The sequence below is a fragment of the Cololabis saira genome, chromosome 7 (assembly GCF_033807715.1).
Source record: "Cololabis saira isolate AMF1-May2022 chromosome 7, fColSai1.1, whole genome shotgun sequence".
NCBI lineage: Eukaryota > Metazoa > Chordata > Actinopteri > Beloniformes > Belonidae > Cololabis > Cololabis saira.
Window position 1 is genome coordinate 35397632 of NC_084593.1, and position 19479 is coordinate 35417110.

The 19479-nt window shown below is 43.0% G+C and overlaps 2 protein-coding genes across 2 annotated transcripts; one reads left to right on the forward strand and one right to left on the reverse strand.

Moving 5' to 3' along the window:
• Nucleotides 1-2625: 2625 nt before the first annotated feature.
• cysltr1 (cysteinyl leukotriene receptor 1) lies at nt 2626-4557 on the reverse strand. Its single transcript, XM_061726367.1, has 2 exons — nt 4003-4557; nt 2626-3500 (listed from the first exon to the last, which is right to left on the reverse strand). The coding sequence occupies exons 1-2, from the start codon at nt 4550-4552 to the stop codon at nt 3007-3009; spliced, it is 1044 nt and encodes a 347-aa protein (XP_061582351.1). The 5' UTR covers nt 4553-4557; the 3' UTR covers nt 2626-3006.
• Nucleotides 4558-17244: 12687 nt separating this feature from the next.
• On the forward strand, nt 17245-18878 carry LOC133447645 (uncharacterized). Its single transcript, XM_061726368.1, has 2 exons — nt 17245-17298; nt 17875-18878. Exons 1-2 carry the CDS (start codon nt 17264-17266, stop codon nt 18623-18625), a joined length of 786 nt encoding a protein of 261 aa, XP_061582352.1. The 5' UTR covers nt 17245-17263; the 3' UTR covers nt 18626-18878.
• Nucleotides 18879-19479: the final 601 nt, after the last annotated feature.

Sequence of the window (19479 nt, forward strand, 5' to 3'; positions counted from 1 at the left end):
AAAAACCAACGCATTTACACACGCACACACACACACACACACACACACACACACACACACACACACACACACACACACACACACACACACACACACACACACACACACGTACACACACACACACACACGCACGTGTACACACACACACACACACACGCACGTACACACACACACACACACACACACACACACGTACACACACACACACACACACACACACACACACACACACACGTACACACACACACACACGCACGTACACACACACACACACACACACGTACACACACACACACACACACACGCACGTACACACACACACACACACACACACGCACGTACACACACACACACACACACACACGTACACACACACACACACACACACGTACACACACACACACACACACACACACACACACACACACACACGTACACACACACACACACACACACACACACACGTACACACACACACACACACACGTGTACACACACACACACACACACACACACGTACACACACACACACACACACGTACACACACACACACACACACACACACACACACACACACACACACGTACACACACACACACACGCACGTACACACACACACACACACGCACGTACACACACACACACACACACACACACACACACACGTACACACACACACACACACGCACGTACACACACACACACACACACACACACACACACACACACACACACACGTACACACACACACACACACACGTACACACACACACACACACACACACACACACACACGTACACACACACACGTACACACACACACACACACATACACACACACACACGCACACACACACACACACACACACACACACACACACACACACACACACACACACACACACACACACACACACACACACACACACACACACACACACACACAGAAGAAAACCCATAAAAACAAACTTAAACCCTGCAGCAGGGACTTCACACAAAATAAAAATCAAGTGCAGGTAAAAAATGTACAGTAGGATATCAAAGTAATTGTTTCATACTATTTCACAGAAGGCAGATTTGAACTCTTCACAAACAAGTTGCATTACTTTAAAACACAATATCTCATGACACCACAGATGAAACATGTTAAGATGAATTCACACGATGACACAATGTATGTATTTCATGCTATCTATCTTTGAGACAGTAATAATATCTTAATGGAGAACAGCATCACTTAAATATGGAGGGAATATTGTGTATTTTGCATAATAAATATTGACGTAAATCAAGAATATCCCTGAAGAGCGCAACTGACTGAATGTCGAAACAGAAATGGACCAGTAACGTTTCATCTTCTTTTTTTTTTTTGCCTCTTCTCATCTTTTTCGTGGTTTTCTGGTTTCCAGACTGACGGTGCAGCCGCAGTTCATTGATCCAGCATGGATCTACCGTCCCAGTCTGCTTGTTTGACAGTTTTAGTCCATGTATCAGATATCAGCACCACTCAAGGTGACAAAACTTGCTTATAATTTTTGAAAAGATCCACATCTATATATGATATTTTGGTATGATAACCCTTCCTGAGTGGCAGCTGTATCATAGTTATCAGCTCATGAAGTTACCACCCCCTTCAGAACATTACATTTTAGATGCTGGTGCATTTCCTGGTTTAGACTCATGTACAGGATATCTGTCAATGTTTCACAATATTGTCTTTGGTATCATTTTAAAGGGGACCTTTTAAGCATTCATTGAAGCTATATGTGAATCTTTCTGACCAACATAGAGTTCACTGCAGCTCTTTAAACTATAAACAACACACATTTTTACACAATTTTCATCTAATGATACCTTTTAGCCCTGTGTCATAGGAACAAAAGAGACACAAAATACAAAAACTGGAATACTCACAGGACCATAAGGATTCAGGAAATGTATCACATCTTAGCTTGAAGGCATGCTTCAAAGGTCCCTTTTAAAATGATACCAAAGACAATATTGTGAAACATTGACCTATATCCTGTACATGAGTCTAAACCAGGATATGCACCAGCATCTAAAATGTAATTTTCTGAACTTCATGAGCTGATAACTATGATACAGCCAGTGGCGTCAATTCAGTCGAAGCTAAGGTATGGCAAGGTTACGAGTCACATAACTTAACTAGAGTATCAATCAACACGTCCAGCAAATACTCATCACAGAAGTCTGCTATGTAGCTTATCTGTGTGGTCAAGAAAATTTGAACTTTTTCAAATGCAGTCTCGCTCACTGCAAAAACTAAAAAAAAAGGAATATTTGTCTTATTTCTAGTTAAAATGTCTAATTTTTAGTCAAAAAATCTCATTACACTTAAAACAAGAGTCATCACCAGAAAAATTACTTGTTATTTTACCATGTTCACCTGTTTCAAGTAAATTTTCACTTGAAATAAGTAGAAAAATCTGCCAGTGGGACAAGATTTATCTTCTCATTACAAGCAAAACAATCTTGTTCCACTGGCAGATTTTTCTACTTATTTTAAGTAATAATCTACTTGAAACAGGTGAAAATGGTTGTTTTTGAGTCTTGTTTTAAATGTAATGAGATTTATTTTGACTAAAAATTTGACATTTTAACTAGAAATAAGACAAATATTCTTGTTAAGATTTTGAGTTTTTGCAGTGTATAATAACTAGTGAAATCAATCATGTTGTTCTGATTTGCATTTGTAGTTATTCTATATGTATTAAGTAATAGAATAATCAATACAAATAGACACAGAGAAATTCCATAAATGTATTAAAAAAACAAACATTTACATTTTCCCTTGAAGCCAAGGTGTGGCGGCTGCCATACCTTGCCATACCCAATTGACGCCCCTGGATACAGCTGCCCCTCAGGAAGTGTTATCATACCAAAATATCATCTATAGATGTGGATCTTTTCAAAAATCATAAGTACTTTTTGTCACCTTGAGTGGTACTGACAAGTTACATTTTGGGCTCTGGCCCCTGGACTATTTAGGTGGCCTCCGTTGGGGGGGAGTCTCCATATTCCGAGTGTGCAACGGGCTTCCGCGCGGCTCCGTTGCGCAGCGTGCTGCGCCTCATCGTCTGGCGCAGGGAGGACATGCGACTCCTGAAGCCCTCCCCGGAGAAGAAGTACAGCATCGGATCGAAGCAGGAATTGGCGGCGGCGAGGCACAGAGTCACCACCACGGATTTCTGCATGGCCACTCGCTCGGGGCAGGTGGTGTCTTTGCGGGCCAGGAAGTGCAGGTGCACGGTGCGCTGCACGTGGTAGGGCGTGAAGCTGATCAGGAAGGTGAGCAGGACCACGGCGATCATCCGGATGGCCTTGGCCGCGGACTCCTTGTGCCGGGGGGCCGTGGGCGTGCGCGACAGCAGGGTGCGCACGATGCCGGCGTAGCAGATGAGGATGATCAGGAAGGGCAGCGCAAATCCCAACACCAGAGCCAAGTAGTTCAGCACCTGCAGTTTGGGCAGGCGCCCACCTGAAGGCAAGGCAAAGCAAGTTTATTTATGTAGCACAATTCAACACAAGGTCATTCAAAGTGCTTTACTATGGAGCTAGAACAGTCTCGTAATTCACAAATGCACAGGACAAATTTCACAAATGCACAGAACAATTCACACGTGCGTAGGACAAGATACAGAAATGTGATAAACACACAAATATACAAACATTTTTTTTGTCTGTGAGCTGTGCTGGATTTGTGTGTGACTTTTGAGACTCCCCTGATGTGCTCACAGACAAAAAACAGTTTGTAAATACATTTGTGTATCTTGTCCTACGCACGTGTGAATTGTTCTGTGCATTTGCGGATCGGCGTGTGCATTTGTGAAATTTGTCCTGTGCATTTGTGAATCGGCGTGTGCATTTGTGAATTATGAGACTGTTTTAGCTCCATAAATAAATGAAATGAAATGATAAGAAAAGAGATAATATAATAAAAAGCACACGTTGTTAAAAATAAGGGCAGTAGAACCTAGTACCTGAAGGCTCTGGGGGCTCGAAGCATTTGATTTTATTTGTCGAGTTGTCAAAATGCTGACCAGACATCAGAAAGGGGGAGGATGAAAAACTGCTAAACATCCATATGGACACGCACACGATGCGCGCACGGTTCACCGTCACCAGCTGCAGGTTCTTCACGGGGTAGACGATGGCCAGGAAGCGCGTGACCGACATGGCTGTCATGAAGTAAATGCTGCAGTAGAGGTTCACGTAGAGGAAGTAGGAGCTGATGCGGCAGAGGAAATCCCCCTGGTCCCACTGGCCCTTCTTGGCGTAGTAGAGCACGCGCAGCGGCAGGGTCATCACGCACAGCAGGTCGGACAGGGCCAGGTTCACCATGTACACGTGGAAGGGGGAGCTGTTGCGGCATGTCTTGATCAGCACCAGCAGGGCGAAGCCGTTCCCCACAAAGCCGAACACGGTGATGAGGGAGTAGAAGGTGGAGTACACCTGGTTCCGGAACTCGTCGATGGATGGGCACTTGGTGGAGTTGAGGTCCAGGCTGCCTGTCATGTTGCCCGGCTCCATCTGTGCTTGGACTGCAGAGACACATGGACCGGACAGCATCAGAGAAGCGCATGCACGTCAACACCACCACTTGTTGCACCTACAGACGCGCATACTTGCGGCAAAATGAGCGGTATGAAGCCTAAATTAAAATAAAAAACAGAGATTCTTTTAATTGGTCCAAGTGCTCTAATGGCAACATATTCTCCCTTTATTAAAGCAGCACAATGTAACTTTCAGCTTTTGTTGAGTTTGGCGGCTCCTTTGGACAAAAGCGGTAGTGCTTTACCAGAAAGAACACTACATTTCCCATGAGCACCAGCGCGTACTGCCGGAAAACTCCTGTGCCCGTCGCGTGCATTTGCTTTGATAGCAAATGAAGACGGGACAGACTTTCAAAACTACTCTTCTGTTTCACCAAGTGAACAGACGGAACGCAAAAGAAAATATGTTAAACTGCTGGAAAGGAAATGGAATTTACTGGGAAACCTTAAACAAGGAAGCCAGGGAGCGGTATATGGAGAAAATAATGATTATTAACGGTTTGGGTTCATATTAAATCCCTATCAAAGAGTGGAGCTCCGATGAGGACTTACTGCCGCAGTTCTGCACAACCCACGTCTTAGGCCACCTTGTTTAGGAGTGTTTGGCAGCTGTTTTGGTAAATGTTTGACTCGCCATGTGTTTCAATAAATTAGTATAATAGTACAACATACAGTACATGTTTTGTATTACTCTTACTTTTTTCTTTTCATTTTTTTGACTGCTATATTATGCTGAAGAGGCTCCAAGGAGTGAGCAATATTTTTGTTTTCCTCGTGAGATTATTTTTTCCCTCTGCAGCTACCAATAGAGTTAATATCTTTTCCTCAACAAAGAGGATGGAGAAGTGGGGAATAAAACCTGTGTTTTGATCCGACCCCGGTCTGTGTGAGTGTTTGTTTGTGATACTGTGTGGAAGGTTATGTTTGGTCGTTACAGCCGTGATCCAAGCGAGCCGACGACTCTCTGTTATATCAGATACTTGGCCTCCGTGGTTCTTCCTCCGAGCAGGAAACCGTTGAAAAGTTAAACCATTAGGATCTTTTCCCTGGTCTGTTATGTGGAGCTGCTGCAGCCACAACGCAGAAACGGGTTACCAGCTTCTGCTGAGCTGCGCTCCACGCCCCGCCCATTTTCGTCTCGACTACGAATCGGGAAGGAGGGGGAAGTGACTATGCCGTAAAGCAGTCAAAGCCGTAAATATTTGTAGTTTTTTAGTGTGGCAGGATTCCTACCATGCTCCTCAAAGTTACATAGTGCCAGTGAAGGCGATACAGACACCTCAGACCATGAAAGAGGTGTCATTAAACCTGTTGGAAGTTGATGTACCATCACAATGACTCTGGAAATATGATATTAAGGTGGAAAAGTTACATAGTGCTCCTCTGTCAGTAAAACCTTGTGAACTTGTCAAAAACTTGGGTGTTATGTTAGATGCTGATCTTAACTTCCAGAAATACAGCTAATGTCTCCAGGACTGCCTTCTATCATCTTAGAAATATATCTAAAGCAAGATCCTTTCTGTCACAATCAGACTCTGAAAAGCTGGTTCATGCTTTTATCTCCAGTAGATTAGATTATTGCAATGCACTTTTTGCAGGACTAACAAAGCAAGTGTTACATAAACTCCAGCTTATTCAAAATGCTGCGGCCAGAATTCTAACAAAAACCAAGAGGTATGAACACATCACTCCTGTTTTATCCTCTCTTCACTGGCTCCCTGTTAAACAAAGAGTAGAGTTTAAAGTACTTCTTATTGTCTTTAAATCTATAAATGGCTTAGCTCCCTCCTACATGGTTGACATGATCACTGAATACATACCGGACAGATCCCTTAGATAATCAAATAAGAGTCTTCTCATCATACCTATTTAACACTAGATCTGCTCATGGTGCTTTCAGTCACTAGGGTCCCACTCTCTGGAATTCCTTGCAGGAACTAAGGTCTGCTCCAACAGCCCTCTTTCAAAAGCAGACTAAAAACGTACCTTTTTGCGCATGCGTTTGAGTAAACTCTACATGGTTGGCTGGGTGATCGCACTTTTGTTAAAATGGAATTATGGTTGTTATTGTTGTTTTTCTCTTGTCATACTTTTTGTCTGTTTCTGTTATTGTAAACTTGTAATCTTGTTTGTCTGTTTGTTTGTTTATGTATTTGAGCACATTGAGTCCATGCTCATCATATAAAATGTGCTTTATAAATAAATTTGCCTTGCCTTGCCTAAATTATGGTTCCGCGTTAAATCGACGCAGACCTTACGCCGTAGAGTACGGCGCAGGGTTTGCGTTGGTAACGCGGAACCATAAATCAGCCTTAATTATGCAGGTGCAGTTTCAAATGGTGGCATATTTTCTGCTCATGTGAAAAAGTAGAACCACAAAGATCAGATAATGTTAAAAACCCGTTATCCTGTCACAGTGACGTGCATGTCAAAACAAGATAAGATTGACTAATATCTGTTTCTGCCGAAGGCTGCGTTGGTTCAGATGCATTTGTGGTTATTTTGTTGTTTGTTGTTGAGTTGAGACACAGTTGCAACAGGCTGTGTTAGTTCTCACAACATTTCTGAGCTGAAGGAAGAAAATTGAATGGTATGAATGTCAAATTTAACGGTATCAATACATCTGTGTTTGGGGGACAAAGAAACAGCTTGCGCACTTGTTCCGCTGAGTTGCGGTCTGAACTAACACAAACAGAAAAAAAGCCTGTTCCGTGGAACTGCAAAGCACTTAATATTGTATATAATATCGACTGTACAGTTAAGACATAATAATATTCAACACTCATTAATGCGTATAGTTTTGTTACTATTCTATTTGTTTTCTATATGACACAAGTTTTACGAATGTATAGATATATCATAAATATGAGACATTATACTTACTTGCTCGCGCCCAGGTTCCAATCCCGCAACAAAACCGAAAACACTGTAAAAGTATCTTTTTTCCGATTAAAAAAGATTAAAAGCAGTGAAAAGTGAAAAGTGAAAAGTCTTAAACCGGCTGGTATATGAGCGTCTCTGCTGATGCTTCAGAGTGCGTCTCCTCCGCCTCTCTGCTCATCTGCCAGATGTCACTGCAGCAGGGAGAGCACGCTTCCTTTTCACACCGTCAGATGTTTGAAGGCTTTTAAGGTAGGACCGCTCTTTTCCCCTGTGCAAAAGAGCGGACCTCGTGACATCACAAACCTGCAGCCCCATGCTTTTGGTAAACGAAGAACAACTGGATGCTCAGAGGAGATATTCATCCATACCAAATGTTGTGTTTATTCACCTCATAACGTCAGTTTTGAGGCAGCTAAATGAGCCTTGACAAGTCCTTAACCCATGTCTTGCGCTACTTCTTCCTCCAAACAGGAACAAGTGCGTGCCGGTGCCAATTCATTCTCTTCCTTATCTCATGCTCAGACTGCCACTGGCTTGTTTTTTCTTGTCAGACTTGCTGTAATTTAACCCTGTTTACACAGTAAACATCTTCAGACCAGGGCACTCTTTATTAAACATGCAGTGGATGATTCATTATTTTTATTGGTTCTAAATTGCTGGAGTCAGAGTTGTTACCTATAATCTGACCAGTTTCATGCGGTTATTTCGCATGAAAAACTCAGAAAGAAGTTGAGATTACACAGTGATGATAATGATAAAGATACTTGAGCCAACTAAAGCAGTCTCTCTTCCTTGAGGCATTTCCTCTCCTTACTTGCTAATGACTGTGGTTTACAGTAAGTTAATGGTTTGTCCATTTCCACCACACAGATAATAGATACACCCATTTTTTGTTGCTGATAGGCCTTTACATTGGAAAGGCGATATAAATCATGTGTAACTCATTTAGTTGTCAGACACCAGCAAAAGCCAACACTGCACCACAGTTGTATATCAACACCAGTGGCTCTGTTACTCTGTGGGCTCCATCAGAGTGCATCAGGGGGAAACCAGAGAAGTGCAAGTGGCCTTTTGAAAGCTGTTGAGAGTGCATTTGTAGGGTTTAATAATCTCCACTCAGCCCTTCCAAGGCGATGATGCCTGTTTTTTCTTTACAAAAACACACACAACAACAACTTTGGCTGTTTATGTGTTCATATTTCATTTGTGTCATTTGTTTATGGCTCAGCCGCCAAGCTCTTAAGAGAATATTTTCCCAGTAAGATCACAAACAGGCAAAAATATACCAAGGAAAAGGAGTCAGCTCTATGGTTTTGACAAATAAATCTCATACAAATGTACAGCTAAATAAGGCCACCTTCCAGTATGTGTACGATAGCAAATACCTGCCCGATGCAGGTGGTTGTTTGAGCAGTTGAGGCTGCTAATGACAATAAATGTATTGATCTTCAAAAAAAAAGTAAAAAATCTGATGATGTAGGTGGAAAGTGGATTGTCATGTTGCATACAAGTTTTTTTTTTTAGTGGATTCCTGCTAAATACCTCTGGTTTACAATCCAGTAACATAGCAGCATGTTATTATTGTACAGACTGAAAAAAAGTGATGTGTTTATCCCTTTAACCCCTGAAATATGAAAACACACACACACACACACACACACACACCCACACACACACACACACACACACACACACACACACACACACACACACACACACACACACACACTACATTTGTTTTTGGAAGTGTTAATTATATATTCCAATCAAAGAAACATGAAATACATTTGGTACGCTAAATGTAATATTTATTTAGTTGTTTGATTTTTTATAATTTTTTTGGTATGTATAAAACTGTTTTCTCCCCTCCTTTGATTATTGAGGCTGTAGAGAGGTCTCAGAATTGCATACCTGCAGTTTGATGGTGGCATGCAGGTGAGGAGCAGGCCCACAGCCTCCCAGTGTTCATGAAGCTTTCAGATCGCAGATAAAATCGCAGAGTGAGTGTGATGAGGGTGATTTGCAGAGGAGTTTAAGTCTTTTATCTTTATTTTTTTTCACAAAAATCTTCTCAACGTCCCCATCCCAAAATATGAGCATTCTCACTGAATGATGTTAATAATGATGTTATTTTTTTTAATCAACTATGATGACTGATGTCTATATGACAGTAGTCAGATGTGATACATGGTGAAATCTTGTTGACCTCCACATTTAGCCACGATTACTGACTGATCTGATATTCCCCTCGGACTATTGCTGCTAAATCTTTGGCTATGACCGCTCTAGGAGCTCACATTTTCTGCGGTTTTTGGTGCTAAACAGATAGCACACGCTCGAAAAGTTGAATAAACACAGCAGCGAGTCAACACAGGGACTCTGGGGCGTTATCTATCGGATTGGGAATCGCTGATTTGAACCTTTGAGTGTTACATTGGTTCCTGACCTTTTGGCCGTTCTGCATCCCAAATTATCCAGATCTGAAGCTGGAGTGTGAGCATTGAAAGCTGGATCAAATGTTTTATTGTAGTTTTTGGGTTATAAAATCATACCCACAAAGATGACTCGCACAATAACCGAAGGCAATTTATACTTTAATGAACTGATCAGTATTTAATGACATCAGTTGCAATGGTTTTGGATGAAGCCTGCTGGAGCCACGTTGTTTCGGAGGTTGTGTCTAGTGCCATTAGGGGTATTATTGCACTGTAAGACGCTTATGCCTCAGCTTTCCCTCAGTAGATGGCTCCGTCCATCCTTTATACAGCGCATGATCAGCACCTGCTCATGGTAGGCATGGTGAGGCAATAACCCCAAAGATGGATGTATCCTCCCAGTCTAAGAAATGAAGTATGTTTTATCCTTAAAACTGCATTCTAAATAGTGTCCAGCAGGGGGGCAACATTTGAAGGTCGCAAAAGTAAGTTAGTACAACTGTTTATGGGAAAGAGTCACAATCTTAAGTGAGTTGTTTTGAAAAGCAGTGACAGGCCTCGCATTTTGTCCTCTTTGAATGAGCACTTATTCACTTTTGTTTACTGGACATGGATTGCCTGCATATTTGACCGGAGCTCAGCCCCCCCACTGCCGCTGCAGCTGCCCCAGTCCTTTCATGGAAGTGTGAGCAGCAGCGCTCTTTGTTCCCAGATCATTCTCATCCGTCACTAGCTCACATCAACATCTACGAGCGTGCACACAGTTAGGACGATTCTTAACTCCTCAGAGAAATGACAAACAGTAATCAGTAATGAAACTGTCGTGTGAATGTTTGGAGTTTAGACACACAGTAGGAGCACTGGCTGGTGTGCTGACATCCATAAATGATCACTTTACGGTCCGTCATTCATGCACTCGTCGTTGTTGGTCTTACCGGGATTTCAACTCATGGTTCTCACCTGCAAGACAAGGATGTTTATGTAGGTCGCCTTCAGTCTGACATTTACCTTTCTCTGCAGGCGCTCGTGGATAGTTTCATAAATCAGACCTCAGATAAGCATCCCTCCTCTATAGCCTTTGTGGTATCGTAGCTGCTGACAATACACAAAGTTTGCTTTTTGCAGAAATTGTCGCATACATCGCAAAGGCTGCAAACTGTATCTCACGTACTGAAAGTAAGAACGACGCCTTAATGGCACATTTTTTGTGAAAAACTGTGCAGTATGAAAGCCACAATTCAAAATCCATTTACAGTATCTATTAAACTGTAAAAGTCTTCAAAAAGTCTTCAGTCTTCAAAAAATGTTAATGCTGTGTACAATGTTTTTTGGTGTTGTTTTGTGTTGCAATGACTGAATAAGCTTCATTCATTCATTCAAATTAGACCAAGGGGTGCAAGCAAACATACACAGAAATTTGTATCTAACAATGCACTTCTCTTTTCTTACAGTAATAAATGAATAAACTCCCACTAGTTAGTTTTTATTGGAAGGATGGTGGTCACAGTGTACAAGTATAGTGTCAAACAAACTATTGTCAAAAAAAAGAAGTAAAATGGTTCATTATTCTTCATTTTCTTTTTCGCCAATCAGTAAAATTGTTGGAGAAAGGCCTTAAAACAATTACTTTTTGCATAAAAAGCCTCTCATCACATCAGACTTGAGAGCGACTTGAGAGCAAACGTCACCCTGCAGAAAGGGAGAAACGTGTGGATATATTGCATCCGGTCTTAATGGGCTAAATGGAAGTCAAACTGTCCACATTGAATGAGGTCGGGCTCTCGATTAGACGTTTATGAGCTCACTATCTCAACTCCAGCCCTAGTTCACCAGAGTCGGCTCTGGGTCTGAAGCGCAACTCTGGACAGATATTGGAGGAGTCAATCAAATAATTCCACAAAGTTTCCCGTCTCTGTAAAGACACCAGCCTTCTTTCTTTCAATTGTGTCTTTTGTGTTTGTGATGTGCACACGAGGAGCTGTTTGTTCCTGTTTTTGCAATATCTTGATTTCCATTCAGCTACCCTGCAGCATCAGACTGGGCTACACTTTCAAAATGATGTTTCGAATTAAATAACAGTTGTCTGATAACTAGCCTTTCTTTTATTAACTGGCATCAGCTGTAAAAAAAAACACCCATATTGTCAATATACACAGAATAAAACTGCACAATGTTCAGAACAAAATGGCCGTACAAGTAAAAGTCAGCATTAAGCGACCCCTCTCAGAACCAAGCTCAGATATTGCATATTGCAGATCTATGAGTGGCTGAGGCATTGTGGGGTTAATTATTCTGCCCCAGGAACATGACTGGGCTGGAGATCAAGCCACAATCGTAAATCTTCCAGCTGGAGGGGCCACCAACTCTGACCTAGCTTTTGATCAACACTGACAATTCCGTGTCAGACAAAAAAATAAATAAATAAATAATAATAATGATAATAATAATAATCATAATTGGACTATAATTTATTTGTTGTATATGCCTGCACTTTATTTTTGCCTATTCCTCACTGCGGTGTTTGTGTCTGTGTTTTATTTATTTACATGTGAAAAGAATGCTCTGAGTAGGCATACTTTTACCAACGTGACAATTTCCTATGTGTGTTACACAAATGGCAAATAAACGCAATCTGAATCTGAATTCGGCACCAGAGAGACTCATGGAGGAAGAAATTATCTTTAAAAGACCTGTTTCCTCCATCGCCCCTAGAGTCCAGTCGTACAAGGAGACACGGATAAAGTAAAGATAGTGTTGTGGAAAACCTATTAAGACCTCGGTGTAATATGCTTTAACACTAGTTGAACATCTGGACTGAAACTATCTAAATTACCAGGAATAAGACTTGAGAGATGAGCCAGATTTCAGTAGATTTAATTAAGCAGTTGTATGCAAGTGGGTCAGAAAATACATATCGCATCTCGATGCAGGAAATGACCCAGAACAAGGGATGCACATTGATTTTAATCACACCAAAATGATGACGAGTCCTTAAGATTCTGATAAACAGTTCAGGTAAAGCATTTTTTTTCACTTTGCACGCACACATTTACAGAGACATAAACACCTGCTCGCTCACCTGACATGCTCACCCCCGCCAGACAGATAATCGTAGCTTAGTACTTCAGTTTTAGAGACCTGGAATGGTTGCCGTTTGGGTCTCTCTCTGTTCCCGTTTCTGTTTGTTTCTTTTCTTTCTTGCAGATTTCAAAGGCTTGGACTTGCCCGTTGTGTGTTTTCCTGTGTTTCTCTCATGTCAGACTTTGCAGCGGGATCCCAGATAGCCCAAACATGACCACCACCTAAAAGACTGCGATTGTTGCAAAAACAAAATGCTCCAAAGTGCTGCTGATTAAGGGAACTCTGGTCCCCCTGAGAGTAAAGCAAACATTAAGGCAGGGAGCTGGAGTGGGTGTGCATGGCTTCAGTTATGATACTGACATAAGACATATACAGCTTTTTGCCAACAAATGTCAACTTTGTTTAGATTATTAAGCTTGTAATAGTTGGTATTTTTCCTGACGGGAGCTGTGTAAATCAACTTCCAAATGTGGTAAGTGGGTCTGGATCCAACCCAGCCAAGTGGAGTAAGTTTGTCACCAGCTCTGAGAGCCTATACTTAGCTACAGACGGGCGTTGAGTCACGGCCGAGTATCATCACTGCTGGGAGGCTTGACGATGGCTTCAAAGCTTCACATCACGGTTGAGTCAGATGTTTCTGATGAGCCATTTAGTTAGAAGAAAAAGAGAATAAATAAAATTGAATTGACATCACAATTCCAGAAAACACAAACGCCTGGATTCTTAAGAATGCGTTTATTATGTATACAGCACTTCAGGGAGTTGGTTAACACTTTATAATACAAATGAGATTTTTTTAGTTTGTATGTATAAGCACAATTCAACAATAAGGAGATTCATGTGCGAAAGTGCTTTACAAAGACATTACAACATAACGGCAGGGCTGCCCTTTGTCACCGGTCCTGTTCATAATTTTTATGGACAGGATTTCTAGGCGCAGCCAGGGGCCGGAGGGGATCCGGTTTGGGAACCTCAGGATTTCATCTCTGCTTTTTGCGGATGACGTTGTCCTGTTGGCTTCATCGGACCGGGACCTTCAGCATGTGCTGGGGCGGTTTGCGGCCGAGTGCGACGCGGCAGGGATGAGAATCAGCACCTCCAAAACCGAGTCCATGGTTCTCCACCGGGAAAGGGTGGCGTGCCTTCTCCAGGTGGGTGGAGAAGTCCTGCCTCAGATGGAGGAGTTCAAGTATCTCGGGATCTTGTTCACGAGTGAGGGAACGATGGAGCGTGAGATTGACAGACAGATCGGTGCAGCGTCCGCAGTTATGTGGTCGGTGTACTGGACCGTCGTGGTGAAGAGGGAGCTGAGTCGAAAGGCGAAGCTCTCGATTTACCGGTCAATCTACTCACCTACCCTCACCTATGGTCATGAACTTTGGGTAGTGACCGAAAGGACGAGATCTCGGATACAAGCGGCCGAGATGAGTTTCCTCCGCAGGGTGGCTGGACGCTCCCTTAGAGATAGGGTGAGGAGTTCGGTCACCCGGGAGGAGCTCGGAGTCGAGCCGCTGCTCCTTCACATTGAGAGGAGTCAACTGAGGTGGCTTGGGCATCTGTACCGGATCGTCCTGGACGCCTCCCTAGGGAGGTGTTCCAGGCATGTCCCACCGGGAGGAGACCCCGGGGAAGACCCAGGACACTCTGGAGAGACTATGTCTCTCGGTTGGCCTGGAAACGCCTCAGACTTCCCCCGGAAGAGCTGGAGGAAGTGTCTGGGGTGAAGGTAGTCTGGGCATCCCTGCTGAGGCTGCTGCCCCCGCGACCCGGCAACGGACAAGCGGGAGAAGATGGATGGATGGATGGATACAACATAAATAGAAAGCACGATTTAAAATTTAAATAAACAAGAAAGACATAAGTACAATACATAAAATCAATTGTTAAAATATGATTAGTTTTTGAAACTCAAGCTTAAAAGTAAACGTGCTTGAGCTTTGTTCAGATGCAGCTGAGGACAGGTGAGTCTTCAACCTGGACTTAAGTGTTCCAGCAGATCTGATGCATTCTGTGAGTTTGTTCCAGACATGTAGAGCATAGAAGCTGAATGCAGCTTCTCCATGGCTGATTCTGACTCTGGGAACTGATAACAACCCAGATCCAGATGACCTGAGGGGTCTGGAAGGTTCATACTGGGTCAGGAGGTCGCTGATGTATTTCTGGTCCTGGACCATTCAGAGCTTTATGGACCAGCATCAGAACTTTAAAATCTATCCTCTGACGGACAGACAGTCGGTGTAAAGACCTCAGAGCTGGACCGATGGTGCACTTTTTTGGTTTAAAGGGGAAATATTATGGCATTTAATGTATATTTTAAACAGGCCTTGAATGTCTTAAAAACAATCTAAAGCTTGTTTTTTCTACATAAATTAGAAATTCAGTCTCTGGGCCGTGTCTTTGGTTTTACCGCTTCTAAAGCCTTTTTCTGTGCTTCATTCTGAGGGGAGGCGAGGCTATGATAATGAGGCTCTGCGCTGATTGGCTGCTTAAATGACGTGTAGCAGGGGAGGAGACAAAGCGTCGCTCCGGGGAGAAGAGCAGCGGCTGCGTAGCAAAGCGTGTCCACGGTTCTGCGTTAAATCGACACGTACCCTACGCCGTAGGCTCTGCGTTGGTGAAACTCGGAACCATAAATCAGCCTTTAGTTACCTCGTCTTCACACAGGAAGATTGAATTTAATTCTAAACAGGTACACCACGGTTATTTACTCCAATTCCTTCATTTCACTTCTTATGTTACAAGACAAATGAATCATGTTAACTGTAAAGAAATCACAACACTGAATTTTCACAAATGGCAACTTTATTGTTAAAATATATAAATAAAATGTATGCACTATTGCTGGCTCAAGGAAGGACCGCGCGTCTTCTGAATGTGTCGTTGAACAGCTCCAGGTGCATTGCTTGGAAAATCTGAAACCACAGAAGAAAAATGTATAACGGTACTGAGCCGCCGGCCCCCCGGAGCCCCCGGGTTCGGAGCTCCGGGCCCGGGGGCTCCTCACCGGTCCGGTCCGTGAGCAGCTCCGGCAGCTCCGCATGCGGCCCCGGTGCTCCGGAGCTAAGCTAAATACTTAGCCCATGCAAAGATCATACAAATATAAATAACATTAAAAAAAACCTAACTTACCGCTGACTCGTGTGCAGTTGCCGGGTCCGTGCTGTTGGAACTGATCCTTTTATGAGGGTAAATGTCGATGCAAAACCTCATTTTAACTCTCCCTCGCTGTTGAAACCGGTGGAAAACCACTGCTGAACAATGGCGGAGCTCCAGCCGGCGGAGAGAGCTGGTTGTGGGCGTGGTTTCAGCAGCGGAGGCTGAACCTATGGAAATCTGCTCCCGTCGTGACGTCACGACAGGAGCAGATTCTAAACCGCTCAAAAAAATCACGTGACACTGGGGGATTCTGTCGGGCGGGGGTCACAGACCTTGCAGAAATTCATGGGATTTCGTCTCCCCTCTGCTGGCAGGGTGAGGAGAGACCACTTTATATATGTTAAAACAAGAAAAACCGTGTTTTTCCCCTTTAATGCCCCCTTTCATTTTTTTCATGAATAGAAACTGAATTGCATTTACAGTATATTGTTTTCTCTTTTTCATATATGAAATAAAACAATCAGCCAGTCCTGCTCGTGTGCTGTTTTATTAACTGTTTTAAGTCCCGTGAATCGTAACACCCACAGTGAGACGAGTGATTCATCAGTTTAGACATGAATATCCCAGTTGGACGGCTTTGGAAAAGAGTTCACACCCCGGTTGTTGTGGATACAGATGTTTGTTTTACACGTGAAACATCCAACTGACAGGTGAGTTGTTACCTTTCAGTGAATCAGGAGCCTAAATTAGTCAAAAAGCTGTGTAAGAAATCTTATTTTTTGGGGGGTCAGTTTCATGTAAGACATTATGAAAAGCTCTTTGTTTGATGTTGATGTCAAAACTGTAAGTGAAGCATTATGGCTAATCCTTCTCAGGTACTGACTCCTTTCGTGATTCTGTGTTACCAGAAAGAAAGAGAGAGAGAGAGAGAGAGAGAGAGAAAAGCCAGTTGAATGCTGTGAGTGATGCAAGACAATGCCCGCGAGCATAAACTGAGAACCATGAATCATTTGCTGCATGACTTTCCGCCAGAGACATGATGGCATGTGTCGACAAAGCCGCTGGAGATGAATCAAACACCTGAAGCGACCAATCATAAAGACGAGGGAGAGGTGAATCCTCACACATTTTCAGTTCTGTCACAGTCGAGCCAGGAGAAGGGATAGACATGGGAACCAGGTGACAAAGGGACCATGAACTTCAATCTCAACTGCCTTTTTGTGCACAGGTGAGTCCTGACAAGGTGTCCCCTTCACTGTACGATATCAGGTCTGCATGATTTGTCTGTATTCAGTTCAATATCTGTCTGTCTGTCTATCTATCTATCTATCTATCTATCTATCTATCTATCTATCTATCTATCTATCTATCTATCTATCTATCTATCTATCTATCTATCTATCTATCTATCTATCTATCTATCTATCTATCTATCTATCTATCTATCTATCTATCTATCTATCTATCTATCTATCTATCTATCTATCTATCTATCTATCTATATAAAATGGGTTATAGCTCGTTTCATAGCAGACTTAAATGTAGTGTGTAATGTGCAGTTTGAAGTTTATCTTCTGAAAGAATGTTGTGAAGAGACTTATATGGAAGAAATGAGCCGGTGCCTGCATGAGTACGTGCATGAGTACGTGCATGAGTGTGTGCATGTGGAGCACTGATACAGTATTTTTTTTTGTCTTGCTGCTGTTACAATGATGAATTTCTATAATAAAGGAAAATCTAATCTAATCTAATCTAAAATGAGATCCGTCTCTCTGAACTAATCTCCACATGTTGAACTCTGCAGATCACATCGAGTCTTACAGTCGGTGTGGCAGGCGAGCTCCCGGTGTTGGCCTGGCTCCGTCACAGAAGGAGGCTTGCCCGCCTCCAGGGGATGGCTGCGCCGCTTCTTACTGCTGAAGTTGATAACTGTGCTGCTGCTTCCCCACGGAGCCGCCCCCCCTCTGCTAGTGGGCTGCACGTTCAGCCTGTGGGCCCTGCTGCTGCTGCGCTCCCCTCACATCTCCACCAAGCCCTCCACGGTGCTGCTGGCCCAGCTGGCTCTGGCAGACAGTCTGGTGCTGCTGCGCTGGCTGCTCCAGCTGGGGATGGCTCTGGACCAGTTGATGAAGAGAAGGATGGGCCGTGAAGCTGACAGCAGCCACGCGAGGAGGGAGGGGTCCGTTTGGTGCCGGGACACTGCCAGCATACTCTGTCAGCAGCTGCTGGATGCTCACCAGCTCATCTCTCTGCTCCTGCTGGGCCTGCTGGGTCTGGAGGCCATGCTGGTGCAGCGCTGGCCGCTGCAGACTCGCAGGATCAGGACGTCTCACTGGACGCGGCTCAGCTGCAATCTGGTGTGGATCTTGGTGCTGCTCGAACTCGTCTTTCAGGTTTACTCAAGACATTTGCAGGACTTCAGACAGCAGGGTCCCCCCTCATCACTGCCCGGTATCTCCGTCTGCCTGAAGAGGATGCTGTGGATGGTGAATTCCTGGTTGCATTACACTGTGTTTAACAGTAAACCACGGAGGACAAAGAGTTCGTTTCATTAAAAGTGGACTAGAAGCTTTAAATCCATTCAAGTTTATGCTTCAGACTAGGGCTGTGCGATTAATCGATTTTAAATCTAAATTGGATTTATTAATCACAATCGATGTTAAAAAAAGGAAAATCGGAAAATCGATTTTCCTTTTTTGCAGCTGGCTGCATTACAGACAGAGCTCGTCTGGTCATCTTTGTTTGGTCAAGAAAATTGTAAATGTTGTCACTTTACTAAACTCAAGGAGGATTTACAGTATCTTTCAATTGCACTTCATTCCCAATAGGGAAATTTGTTTGCTATTTTTCTTTAAAAATAAAGATAAAATATTTGAAACAATTTATTCCATTGTCTTTTGTAGTTTTACCAAAAAAAATCGAAATCGAAATCGAAAATCAGGTTTTCAGAGAAAGAAATCAGGATTTTATTTTTGTCCAAAATCGCCCAGCCCTACTTCAGACTTTGAGTCTTTAGACAAATTTGTTTTGTAAATCTTCAAGTAAATTGTTATGTAGTGTTTTGCAAATGTTTGCATATAAGAGCTTTGTGACTGCAGGACAGTGCTGCTCCAATACCACTCCTGTGGTTTCTTGCCTCACCTTGATGTTGTTTTATGGTGTTTTGTTAAAACATACACCCTAACTTGATTTTTTTTTTTTCTCAAACTGAAATTAGCTTTATGTTTTCTTGCACCATCTTTAATGTCTAGTCTCCCAGCGACTTTAAGTGAGTTTAAGTGAGTTTAAGCCGTCTCTCATACAGGCTGGATTGGTGCGGCTGCAGGGATGGTTGTCCTTCTGTAACGTTCCCACGACCACATGATCTCATCAACGATGACTATCGGCTTATTGGTTACCCGTCTGACCA